General features: G+C 36.1%; 1 protein-coding gene across 1 annotated transcript in view; it reads left to right on the forward strand.

Annotated features, from left to right (window-relative positions):
• Positions 1 to 13,203, forward strand: part of LOC139481500 (cleavage and polyadenylation specificity factor subunit 3-like) — a 28,125-nt gene extending 14,922 nt beyond the window's left edge. Inside the window, exons 12-17 of the mRNA XM_071264874.1 lie at positions 6,911 to 7,063; positions 7,688 to 7,799; positions 8,504 to 8,697; positions 9,327 to 9,414; positions 10,245 to 10,408; positions 12,694 to 13,203. Coding sequence (XP_071120975.1) covers positions 6,911 to 7,063; positions 7,688 to 7,799; positions 8,504 to 8,697; positions 9,327 to 9,414; positions 10,245 to 10,408; positions 12,694 to 12,798 — 816 coding nt within the window. The 3' untranslated portion in view covers positions 12,799 to 13,203. The remainder of the gene's footprint in view (positions 1 to 6,910; positions 7,064 to 7,687; positions 7,800 to 8,503; positions 8,698 to 9,326; positions 9,415 to 10,244; positions 10,409 to 12,693) is intronic.
• Positions 13,204 to 14,284: the final 1,081 nt, after the last annotated feature.

Here is a 14,284-nt window from a genome sequence, read left to right on the forward strand (position 1 = left end):
ATACTTTAAAACAAAGAAGTAAAAACCTTAGATAAAAGCACCCTGTTTATACTAAAATGATGAATTAAAAATATGTTTACAACATTAAAATTCATAAAAACGGAATACATTCAAATCATAAATCTGTTCTTGCAGAGTATTTATAGGCAACACATCTAATATATTAATTTCTGGTGATTTCATCTCTTATATATTTGTCGTAATTGTCAATATTGAAGTCCATTTTCCTTTCTCTGACTTATGTTCTGATGCGGCATTTCTAGAGTTCGCATTTTAACATACTTAACTGCCTTGATTCTCTTAACTTAAACAAAAGTGCATGATGTTAATTAATAAATTAATTTTACCAATATACCTTCAATTTATAGTACATGTACAAGTATTTACTTACCTGTGCTAAACTGTAAATGCAATTAGGAGCAAATTTAAAATCGGCGCAAATGAAATAATGACAATTTAAGAAATCAGCGCAATTGTCATACGTCAAAAAAATTATAATGCATATGTTTTTTATAACAAAATTGTACATTTTTAAAGTAAAATGAGATTTTATTAAATAAATACTTACCATCATAAATTCTGAGTGCATCCATCTGCGCAAGTCTGACAGGCGGAAAACCCCAAAATAAAAATATCATCCAATGAGAAGAGGGATGACCAGTGCCCGTATAACCATGCCTTTATATCATCCATTTAATTTTCCAACATAAGCATGAAGCCATAGGAAAAAAACAGGGGATGAAGGGGAGGTTGGGAGGGACCTTTAATTTATGATGGTAAGTATTTATTTAATAAAATCTCATTTTACTTTAAAAATGTACAATTTTATGTCAATAAATACGTTACCATCATAAATTCTGAGTGAAATATAGAATCTAACACAAAGCTGAATCCCCTGAACCAGAAGATGCAGGAGGAAAAACAACTCTTTGTGCGGAAACTAAAGGTCCTAAGGAGTACAAACTCTGAGCTTGAGTAGCTAAAGACTGCAGATAATGAGAAATGAAAGAATTTTCAGTTCTCCAGAAACCTGCAGATAAGACTTCCTCTAAAGAAGCATTATTAAACAGAGCCCAGGAGGTAGAAATAGCTCTAACATCATGGGCTTTAATATGCATACTATTCAGAAGTTCTTCATTAGAAAAACTGTAAGCTAATTGAATAGTTTTACAGATCCAAGATGAAATGGTTTTAACAGACAAATCTTGTTTTCCTTTGTTAATAGGAATAAATAACCTGGAATTTGAGGAGGTGCGGAGACTTTGAGTTCTCTGAAGATATAAAAGTAAGACTCGGATAGGACAGAGTACTTTAGAACTTGAATCAACAGGAAGGGCTGGAATCACTATCGGTTCTGAACCTCTACCAGGAATTTGATTTTTGGCTAAAAAAAGCTGGATCCGTTAATAGGGTAACAGATGACTTATCCCTATTAAAACGAAGGCAGTAGTCAGCAGTGGAAAAAGCATGAATTTCACTTCTTCTTCTACCAGAAGCTAAGGCAAGAAGGAAACAACACTTATACGACAAAAACTTGATTTCGACCTTTTCCGCAGGTTCAAAAGGATGGTTTTTTAAAGCTGATAAAACAAGACTCAAATTCCAAGACGGGATTAAAACTCTCTGTCTAGGGCGTTCAAGAGTGAAATTCTTAACTAAAAGAGAAATGAATTCATCATTACCAAAGTCTGGACCTCCAGACAGTAGAATCGTCCTAGAAATAGCTGATCTATAGCCTTTAATAGTAGAGGGAGATAATCCTTTCTCTTCAAAAAGGTGGATCAGAAAGTCTGCTAGTTGTTGTACAGAAATTTGGAAAGGATCAATTTCCTTCCCACTACACAAACTACTGAAGATAGTCCACTTGGCATCATAGACGATGTTAGTGGAATCTCTGACTGCCCTGGAGAGATGTCTGGCTGCGCATTCAGAAAAACCTCTCTCCTTGAAGCTATCCCTGAGAGAAGCCACGCGAACAGATGTAGCTTCTCTGGATTGGGATGAAGTATCTTGCCCTTGAACTGGGACAAAAGATTGTGTCGTACTGGTAGAACCAGTGGACGAGCACAGGATAGATGAAGAAGATCTGGAAACCAGGCTTGTTTGGGCCAAGCTGGAGCAATAAGAATGATCAACCCTTGCTCTGCTGAGATCTTCCGAAGAACTTGTGACAGAAATCTGAACGGTGGGAAAGCATAAGCGAACATCCCGTCCCAAGGAACACTCATGCAGTCCACTGCGTAAGCTTTCGGATCTGGTACAGGAGACATGAACACTTGAATTTTGTAATTGAGGCTCGTTGCAAACAGGTCTACATGGGGAGACCCCCACTGAAGTGTTATTGCCTGAAATACTGATTGTAGAAGTTCCCACTCTGTATTGACTGGAGTAAGTGTTCTTGACAGAGCATCTGCTAACACATTGAGTTTCCCTGGGACATGACGAACTACAATCTGTAGATGAAGTTGTTTGCAAAGAAGAAGGATTTCTCTTGCTAAAAGATACAGCTCGTAACAATGAGTTCCCCCTTGGTTTCGCAAATAAGCCACCACAGTGGTGTTGTCCGTTGCTAGAACCAGAGATTTGTTCTGCAGTAGGGACTGAAAATGAGACAGGGCAAGAAGCACTGCCTTCATTTCTAGTATGTTGATGTGTTCCTTCAAAAGATCTGGAGTCCACACTCCTGACACTGAAAGACCTTCCAGATAAGCTCCCCAACCGAGGTTGGAGGCATCTGTGAACAGAGTCTGATTTGGGACTGGAGAGGACAGAAGTTGGCCTCTCAAAACGTTTGCTTGAGAAGTCCACCAAACCAAATGAGGACACAATTCCTGATGAATGATTGGAACTGGAAACTCCCAATTCTGTGTAGCTGGGAGCCAATGTTGGTGTAGATAAAATTGAAGAGGTCGAATGTGAAGGCGACCAAGTGGAACAACATCGGCTAGAGAATTTAAGAGACCTAGCAGTTGTGAAAACTGGCGAGCAGTGACTGTTTTTTGAGATAGAAACAGATGAATTTTTGAACAAAGATTCTGAAACTTTTCCTGAGGAGGTCGAACTATGCACTGATGAGTAAGGTAATGTTCGCCTAGGAAAATAAAGTCCTGAGACGGAATGAGGTCCGACTTTTTCCAAGAAATGAGAAACCCCAGAGAGAGCAGCAATCTGATGACTACATCTGTATTGAGATAGAGTTTCTCGGGAGAAAGTTCCTTGATCAGTGAGTCGTCCAGGTAAGAATGAATCTGAATAGCCTGTGAATGAAGGTGAGCAATTGCTACCTGCATAAGTTTGGTGAAAGCTAGTGGTGCAGTTGACAGACCAAAAGGGAGAGCCCTGAACTGGTAAACCCTTTTGTTCCAAACAAACCGAAGGAATTTGCGGTATGAATGGCAAACTGGGACATGAAAATAGGCCTCCGTCAGGTCCAGGGATGTTGTCCACATACCTGGAAGAATAGAAGCTCTTATTGAACGATTGGTCTCCATTTTGAAATGGGGAATAATCATATAAGAGTTGAGGATAGACAAGTCGATGACCGGTCTCATTCCTCCGGTCTTCTTCGATACAAGGAAGAGACGAGAATAGAAACCTGGATCTATTGAAGATACAGGGACTTCCTCCACTTCCCTCTTTGTCAAAAGAGTCTCTACTTCTGTTGACAGAAGAAGAAATTTCTGTGGATCTTGAGTATTGGACAGTGAGATAGGAACAGGTGAAAGAGGTGGTTGTTCTTTGAATTGAAGAGTCAATCCCCCTCGAATTACTGACAGAACCCAACAATCTGAGGTAATACTTATCCATTTTTTTAGAAAATGAGTTAACCTCCCCCCTACTGGTAATTGAGAAAGAGGAGTTTTGTAGTACATCTCTGGATTGGGTTCTGACAGTAACGTACGAGGGGGCAACTTCCTAGGAAGAGGGATTGGCCCTCTTGCCACCTCTCTTAAAACTGTTAGGTTTAGACCTAGGGATTGAAGATTTCTTAGGTTTATTACCTCCATCATTAGTGATTTTCCTCCTCTTCTCCTGAGAATTATAAGATGAGCCTCCAGCAGAGGAATAACTACCTCGCTTAGAATTATTTCCCGAAACAGATACATTTACCTTCACTGGGACTGGAGTTTGATTGAGATGTTTCTGTACCTCATCAAGTGGTAACCCAAATATCTTCTCATCCAAAGGAGACTTGATTAAAGCATCCTTAAGATTATCTGACACCTTTGCCTTCTCCAAAATTTCAGATCTTTTGGATAAGGTGCAGTTGGCGATGGAACCCATAATCAGCAATTGGGAGGCACCCAAAGCCTTGTCTACCTGTAATAGGAAAGGTTTGACCTCTGGTGGAAGAGAAGAGTCTTTAAGAACTGGGGCAACTGCTGATAAGAAATGTTCAGCAGTGCCTAGAACATGAGAAGCGTTTCTAAGAAGATTCTCTGTTTTAGACCAAACAGACTGAGTAAGACGCAGTCCATCGGCGGGTTTAGAAGAAATAGTAGATGATAACACTTTGTCACATTTGGGTACTAGTTTGCCCAAAGTAGAGTCAAAAATTTCATAATCCTTAGAGCGGAACTGCTCAGAGAATGAGGCCAGACCGAAACCACTAACCTGGGAAAATTGGGACTCATTAGACACAATCCCATCATTAATGATCTGCAAAGAGTTGGACATATGATTAGACTGTGGAAAACTACTATGAGATTTATTATCATCTACAGGCAGACCACATGAAGCCTCAAAAGTGGAGGTTAGTTTCTTGGGTCTGGGAGGTGACTGAAAAGGCACCTTGTTGACATCTCTCATGATAGTATAAACAGAATCTCTGAGATCCTTCAAGGAGGAAGGGGCATCTTCAGTCTCTGGTTCTTTACCAGAATTGGTAGAAGACTGACCAATTACAGATGAAGATAAAGACACAGGAACAGAAGGTTGCGAAACAATCTGAGAAACCTGAACTGAGTTGTCATCTTCATCCGAAGTAAACCCTTCTTCTTGGCTGCCTGGGGCAACTGAAAAACGTTCCTCCTCATCACTGTCTTCCAGGTCACTTCCAATGTCATGATCTGGACGGAGTGAAATCACTGGAGAACTTGACTTATTGGCAATGTTCTCTAGTGTACACAGGCGATTGGAGAAGGAAGTCAATTCCGAAGAAATAGATTGACGAAAATCATCCAAAATACTCTTGAACCCATCTAAGGAGGGGCCAGAGATTACCTGATTAGACTGATGCCCAACAGAAGAGGTAGGCAGAGCAGCAGGTACAGATATACTACTACCCCTACTAGACACTGCTACAGGAGGAGCAGGAACTGATAGATTAGGAGTAGTACTCTGTGGAACAATAACTGGTGTTGGTCCACAATAAGGCCAGAAACCTGGAAAGGGCTGACTAGGAAAAACCTGATTAGGAAAACCTTGACCAGGAAACCCTTGACCATGAAAACCCTGACCAGAAAAGCCTGAATAAGGATAACCCTGAGACCAAGGAGGTCTAGACCATGACATGGCATTACTAGCCGAAGCCGGTAAAGTTAAGCCACAATAGGATGCTGGTGCTCTAGAACCAGGTAAGTTCAAACCCATAGAGATACCAGGGTAAGATGAAATGGACCCTGTGGTGTCAACTGGCCTAGAAAAAGTGTGTGTAACCGTAGCAGTGGTAGGGACACCTCCATCATAACCGACAGAACCTGCATGCAGGGTCTGTTGACCGGTCTTAGTAGTCACCGAAGTAAAAACGTCGGTTAGTTGACTACTAATAGGAGGGGTTCCCTGCCCTACCGCTGTTACGGTCACAGGAAAGGGTAATGAACCGTCTAAGAAAACATCATTACCTGTAATGGCCTCGTAAGGACTGGGAGCATTAAACTCCATAATTAAATAAGTATGAAGTTAAACACTTATAACAACAATATAATAACAAAAAATGTCAAATAAATAATGGTATGGGGATACCTACGATATTCAATATAGAAAAAACAAAAAACTTCAGTCTTCTCTGTAAGTTATGTACTAATACAAAAATACGTGTGTCTTGATGCGCAGGCGGAAATTAAATGGATGATATAAAGGCATGGTTATACAGGCACTGGTCATCCCTCTTCTCATTGGATGATATTTTTATTTTGGGGTTTTCCGCCTGTCAGACTTGCGCAGATGGATGCACTCAGAATTTATGATGGTAACGTATTTATTGACATAAAATGGTTATTTGTCATTATTAAAATTATGTACAAATACTTTTTTCTGAAGAAAATGCTTTAATTTGTCCACATAAAAAGTTTACTTCTTTTAATTGCTGGCTTTCAGGAAGCAATTCACCGACATATTTTCGATATTCAAAGTGACCTTAGTGTGACCCTTCTCGAAAAAATCTGGTGGTCACAATAAACATGGATCTGTCACTGAAATAAACCATAATCTGATTGTACATGTTATACACATGTTCAATACCCATGCTTCTTTGTTGATTGTTTACTATAAGGTGACCATCGGTAAACTACAGCTTCAAAGCACGACAATTAATGAGCTGCCATATTTTCACTTCATAGCAGACAGAGAGAAAAACAAAATAAAAAGATGATATGATATTTTTGCGTAAAAAATGATAAAATTGTGCACAGAAGACTAAGTTTATGATATATACATGCATTGGTTCAAGAAGTGGATAAACATTATTTTTCACCAGTCACTCAGTGACTTTAAGTGACCATGAATATGTAAATTTTGCTTGTACAAATGTACCACAAAAATGTATAACCCACAAATAAAAGTATTTTCACAGCAGACAATTGTAAGATCAGTTCATGACTACACATTATAGATGGAGGATCTTTGGTTAGTTTAATACTATCTTTATTAAATGTGGCTATCTATATAACAGAATTTTATTTATACACAGGTACTTGTCCATGGAGAACAGAATGAAATGTCCAGATTAAAGGCAGCTTTGGTTAGAGAGTATGAGGATGATACTGAATACCAGCCGTTTGTACACAATCCCCGTAATACAGTGTCCGTAGAATTAAACTTTAGAGGAGAAAAAATGGCAAAGGTAAAAAAAACAGTTTGTTATTAGGATGCTGGAAAAAGATTATAACAAAATATCTTGTATTTTGATATAATTACATTAGATGTATGTTTCATTATAAAATTTTATTTTGATTGGCTAACTGCACATCATGTGTTATGCCTTAAGTAATTGCATTACTCGATAAAACTTATCATACACCATAGCACGAGGTCCAACAATTAAGTGCACAGGTGAATTAAATTTTAAAAAATGATAAAATTCGTGTTTTCATGATCCTAGCTAAAAAATGTAATTATAAGTATTGAATGCTTCTTTTTGTAACTTCATGGAGCTGGCATGTCAGTTAACTGCTAGTACCCCCTTTCGTGGGAAAAATTTGGTTGATTATATAGGGAATCATTGAAGAAGGACTGGAGCCGGCCCCCCTTATGAAAAGTTCTGGATCCTCCACTGGTCACATTGACACTCATACCATATCTTCTTATATCAATGTTTAGGGTACTATTGATAAGGCCTTCAAACATTAATTAAACTACCGGTTAACTGGTTAATAGGTCGAATGATTATATGAGTAACCGGTTAGGTAAAAGTAAACGATTTGACAACACTAGTTTTAAATAATGTTTTTTTGGTTTTCTTTTTCAGGTTGTAGGCAAATTGGCAGCAGATCGTACAAATGTACAGAATAAGAAAATATCTGGTATATTATTAAAGAGGAACTTCAACTATCATATACTGGATCCATCAGATTTGTCTAGTAAGCATGCATTTAGTCGATGTTCATATAACTAGCATAATATTTTAGCTTAATTTTTTATGCCAATTTAAGCACATATGGCTTTTTGGTGGCTGTTTTTTATCAATGGAGGAAGCCAGAGTGCCCGGAGAACCATGGACTTCAGTAGGAAAACTAACAATCCTAGTCGATTAAAAATTAGAGTCTAACACATCTGCCAGATGGAGTATTCAAACTCACCACCTCAGTGTTGACATGCAATTGTTGAATCAATTAGACCTCTCTGCCACCAAGGCCCTTATTTAAGCTTGAAGATTTATAGTTATCGAAGGGATTTTTTCTTTTTAAATGAACAACAGTAATTATGATTTATTACACTTCCCCCTTTGCTTGATATTTCAGTTAAAAAGTATTTTACTGTTGTCAGAAGAAAAAAAAGTATACTTTATTTTTGAAGCCTGAGTTATATGTTGTTGATAATGTTGAAATTAATCATGAATCCATAAAAAGAATAAAAAATTTGGAAATTTCAGTGTTTTCATCTGAAGAAAAGTATTTATGATTGGTTTGATTATGATTATTAGAATACAAATGTTTAATTTAATTAAGGTTCAAATATAAGTAATATTTATTTAATTTTGCTTCAGATTTACTTATTTTTAGTAAGTCTTTCAAATACATTTAGTATTGGATTTTGATTCCAAATATGAGTTATTTTATTTCAGATTATACTGATCTAGCCATGAGCACTGTGACACAAAGAATCAGTATAGGTTTTACTGGTACCCTACCTCTATTACGTTATTACCTACAGCAGTTATCTGGTGATGTAGAGCAGTTTGAGATCTCTAGTAAACCAGCTTTAAAAGTCTTCAAATGTATAACCGTTGTTATTGAAGCAAGAATGGCTGTGATAGAAGTAAGCATAGTAATTCAATGATGCCATTTAGTTTGTACATTATTATGTCAAAATAGATTTCTCCATAATCAGTATGTTTTTTTCAAAAACATGGAGATAACGTGTTCATTTTAACTGGCAACAGCAATGATCTCCTGATCTGCCTGCACCAAATAGTTTTTACTTGCTTGGCTTGACCATCTTTATGAAAATACTGCTTTTGGTGCGCATATCTATATTTCACATGTGTTTAAGAAGTAAAATCACAAAAATACTGAACTTTTAGGGAAATTCAAAACGGAAAGACCCTAATCAAATGGCAAAATCAAATAATAAAACATCAAACAAATGGACAACAACTGTCATATACCTGACTTGGTACAGGTATTTCCAAATGTAGAAAATGGTGGATTTTTTTCCAGTTATTTATCTATGGTCATATGCAATATCTTGTTCACGTATCCTTCACCAATATACAATGTTATTCTAAAGTTTGTGGAGGTGTGTTCAACCACAAAACTGTATTATTGCAATTTTAATGCTTGTCCTTGTCAACTTGATTTCAAAATATCTTATTGTATGTTTTAGAATCATTGAATGCATGCATGCTATATAGTGAAGTCTTTATTATTGTCTGTTTGTTTTAATAGTGGATGGCTAATCCGGTAGCTGATATGTATGCAGATGCTGTTATGACAGTTGTACTGAGAGCAGAATCAGATCCTATGCCACAAAGAAGTAAGAATTTAATAATAGAAACCATTTTATTGAATGCAAGCAAAAAATAGAAATAAAAAACTGATGTTTAAGTAATGCAACATCCTTTAACATTTATACAATCCCGTGCTAGAGAAGAAATTTCCAGGAGTATTTGGTTTTTGAACAGTCAGCTCATAGGTCATTTTAGATTTCCAAAATTTGAATTAGAAGCATACACAGCTGTCAAATGTATACCCTACGGACTCATTATACACATTAATAAAAAAAAAATCCATGCTAAGTGGGTGTAATTAAAACTAGAGAGAATCAGCCAACAGTATGTGAACGCTTAACAGATTTCAAAATCTCTTACCAAATTTAACTCAGCCTTGATAGTTGTATTTTTTAAAGATATATATAGTGTAAGAGCAGTTCTATGTCTTTGAGCTTTTGATTTTGCCATTTGATTAGGGACTATCTGTTTTAAATTTTCCTCAGAGTTTGACATTTTTGCAAGGGCATTGGTGTCTTACATATACATCATATACATATAAAAAATGTGATATTTATAGATTATCGTTGGTCATCTCAACGAGATTGATTTTCTCGCTTTAGCTGGTACAGCGAAAGTGAGAAAAGCAATCGAGTTGAGATGACCAATGATAATCTGTTTATCGCTATTTTACCTATGAGGACGTTGTCAATTTCATGTCAATTTCGTTAGCAACGCCACGTGGCCTCCTTAGTTTCTAGCGATAATGTTTCCATCTCAAGCGAGAAGCATGATATGAAAATTATCACAAAAAAAGATCAAAAGAAAAATGCACAAAATAGCGATAATAATAGCTACGACTGAATGTTATTTGCAGATGTACCACCAGCCTTGTTGGTAGACAAAAGTCATGTACAGGAATGTTTACTAGAAATGTTGACAGACATGTTTGGTTCTAGTTCTATCAGTAAGCTCATCAAGAATGACAGAATGACAGTTACAGTGGATGATAAAACAGCTGTTATTAATGTAGACACTTTGGTAAGAATTATAGTAGAATTAGTATGGTGCTACACTTAGTAGTAATTTAGTAGCAATTTTGGCCAATGTACTGTGGATTCAATTATTTTTGTTAGTACCAATTTCTAAGTGGATGTTTTATTTTGTGGTTTTGCTGATGTTTGCATACAAGCCTATAGAAATTTACATTTCGTTTAACACTTAATTTTCGTGGTTAACCTGTACCAATAAAATCCACAAAATTGGTATCCAACTTATAACTAGAGGCTCTCAAGAGCCTGTATCGCTCACCTGACTCTACTTGGGGTTTTTGAAATCATATAAAAAAAGATAAAATCTGGCTACAAAATAACAACACTTGGCCACCACCTCATTTGGAAAGGAACATTTATGCTATTTTTGATTTCATTCAATTCAGTTGTTCTCTAGAGGAAGACTTGTGTATGCATTTCCGATAGGGTCCTATGTTAAACAAAGTCACCCCACTGGCGGCCATCTTGGCTGTTGGATCGGCTACAAAGTAACAACACTTGGTCAGCACCTCATAAGGAACAATCATACTATGTTTGGTTTCATTCCATTCAGTGGTTCTCTAAAAGAAGTCATTTGTATGCCTTTCCCATAGGGTCCTATGTTAAACTAAGTCCCCTGCTGGCGGCCATCTTGGGAGACGGATCTGCTACAAAGTAACAACACTTGGTCAGCACCTCATAAGGAACATTCATGCTATGTTTGGTTTTTGGTTTCATTCCATTCAGTGGTTCTCTAAAAGAAGACATTTGTATGTATTTCCCATTGAGTCCTATGTTAAACTAAGTCCCCCTGCTGGCACCCATCTTGGATGATGGATCAGCTACAAAGTAACAACACTTGGTCACCACCTCATAGGGAACATTCATACTATGTTTGTTTCATTCCATTCAGTGGTTCTCTAAAAGAAGTCATTTGTATGCATTTCCCATAGGGTCCTATGTTAAACTAAGTTCCCCGCTGGCGGCCATCTTGGATGATGGATCGGCTACAAAGTAACAACACTTGGTCAGCACCTCATAAGGCACATTTATGCCATGTTTGGTTTCATTCCATTCAGTGGTTCTCTAAAAGAAGTCATTTGTATGCATTTCCCATAAGGTCCTATGTTAAACTAAGTCCCCCGCTGGCGACCATCTTGGATGATGGATCGGCTACAAAGTAACAACACTTGGTCAGCACCTCATAAGGAACATTCATGCCATGTTTGGTTTCATTCCATTCAGTGATTCTCTAGAAAAAGTTTAAAATGTAAAATGTTAATGACGATGACGGACGACGGATGCCAAGTGATGAGAAAAGCTCACTTGGCCAAAAGGGCCAAGTGAGCTAAAAATGAATCCAAATACAGTATACACGAAAGCAGACTTCCTGAATATTTTTTGTTTATTAAAGTTATATATATATATATATCACACTTTCTTAAAATATTAAAAGTTTTAACTTTCTTCAGTAAAGTTCAAAAGATAGGGCATAGATAACAGCTAATCTGTAGCCAACAAAATTGATTAGCCCTAGTCAAATATCATTATTTTGTCGATCCTTCAACAATTTGTCATAGAAGCAAAACATAGCAATGCAATATATCATCAATATCAGCATCAGTAGTTTTGTTCAGTCTATGGTTAAAATTTTAAAACATTAATAATTTTGTCAAATTGTTGTGAAATTGTATGAAACTTGGACATGAGCATTTTAATGATCCAAAGAGATAACCCCAAGCAAAAGTTTTAAAAGTGTTTCTTCTTTTCAATGTTTTACAGATAAAAGGACTTAGTTATTTTTGCTGTTAGCATAAAGATACAGTCTTAAGTTTTTTCAGACATCTGTAACATTGTCAGTCCTTCAGGGTATTCATGAAACTTTAACAAAAGCTTTTTTTTATGACAGTATTCAAAGCATCAGTAAAAGGAGTTAGTTTGTTTTTTTTGCAGTAGAAACAGTCTAGGAATTATATGGCTTTAGTCATCAATAACTTTGTCAAACCGTCATGAACCGTCATGAACCATGGATAGAGCCTTTTTAAAGATCAAGAAATAGCAGCTGAAGAAAAAAAATAAAATTATTCAGTACTTTACTTTTAAATGGACTTATACCACATCTTCTTATTCTAATAGACTTTTTGCCAGTCCACATAACACTTTTAAACTGACATTATCAATAGCTGGTGAGACAACTCTTTCAATTTGTTTTTATCATTGCAGTCCAGGGTTAGGATGTATGTACTCACTTACCATTTTAACTTTCTTCTTTAAATTTCTATTTTTACATTACAGGATGTGGCCTGTGAGGATGAGACATTACAACAAGTTTTACAAACAGCTGTATCTAAACTATTCCTAGCTCTGTCACCACTAAAAGCCAATACACAGTATCTGTGACAGTGGTAAACGTCAAGGACATAATCATAAATAAAATGAGGTCATAATGTCAAGGACATTTTCATAAATAAAATAAGGTCATAATGTCAAGGACATAATCATAAATGAAAGAGGTCTTACAAAAGAGAATCATGCAAAAGTGTCAACCTCAGAAGTATAAGAGATTTTGTAAAGTTGGACCAAGCTATATTGATCATGAGATATAAATGTAGCAAGGCTGAAGAAAAATCAGTCTCTCAAGTAACTGATGAGTTAACCTTGTTTCTTCTGTCAGATAAAGTCTTGTAATGTGTGTTTGTAAATAGTATCAAAGGCATCATTCAAGTTGCAGCTATTTTTTGTTAATGATTTGTATCATTGTTATATAATGTACTTTGTTATAAAATAAAGATCTGCAAAATTGTATTACTGTTTATCATTGCTGATTATGTTGGATTGGTGTTTTAATACTAGTGGCACATGTAACATAAGGTACAGGAACTACCAGTGGCAAATATTACATAAAGTACAGACAAACTTTAGTTATTGTGATATGAATATTAATTTGTACAATACTGACACAGATGTTCACATGCAAGTTCACACATAACAGTACACAGCAAGACATGCCACTATTCCCCCGACATTGAACTAGCCATTCTTGACACTTTCTCTAAAATACCCCATTGAAAAAAGCAAATTACTATTATGAAGTTTTGTTTGACCCAGCTTGGAATCAAAATCTCAACCTCCTGCATAAAGTCAGAGGTGGTTAGTGTGTTTTATAAGTGATTGAAATATTTTAAGGATTTAAGATTGAGAGATTCTGCTTGTTTCTTTTGTTGTGTGAGCTTAAACATCACAACCTATCTGTTACATTGTCTGTTCATTAACCTATCCTAAATTTAGTTTTAAAAATTCTGAGAAAATGGTTATAAAACTTTATATAAAAGTATTTTTAAAAGACTTTTTGTTTTTTTTTCCAATTAAATTCTATGGAATACTGTTTCTGATTATTTCATCTGACACTACAAGACATTATCCTCTGAAACTTATGGTTGCTCGTTTCACAACTGGTTGTGTAGGAAAAGGGGGGCAATTAAACCACATTGCTTTTGACCATATAGGAAATCACATTTTTTTTATCTTAAGAACTACATTGTAGGTCATCTCTAAGGTACCAGTCTTGTATTACAACTCCAGTTTCCGGTGCATGTCAAAACATGGAGGGAAACAAAATAGTGCATTTTTAATTGAATTTTTTTCTGAACTCAATTTTTTCTGTTTGATTATAGGTTTATGATGAATTGAAACATATATATAGACTTTAAAAAAATCTTGCATCTTTTGGAGGATATCAATCCAGGAAAGTGGAAGGATATCATGTTTACTGGAAGTGGTGCGGCCTAGTAAAAATAGCAAACAGAAAGTAGAAAAAAAATGTTTTGACTTCAGGATTACGTAACTTTTTATTCTTCGTGGCATGACCATCTTTTTTTTGGATTAA

The sequence above is a fragment of the Mytilus edulis genome, chromosome 7 (genome assembly GCF_963676685.1).
Source record: "Mytilus edulis chromosome 7, xbMytEdul2.2, whole genome shotgun sequence".
NCBI classification, from domain to species: Eukaryota; Metazoa; Mollusca; class Bivalvia; order Mytilida; family Mytilidae; genus Mytilus; species Mytilus edulis.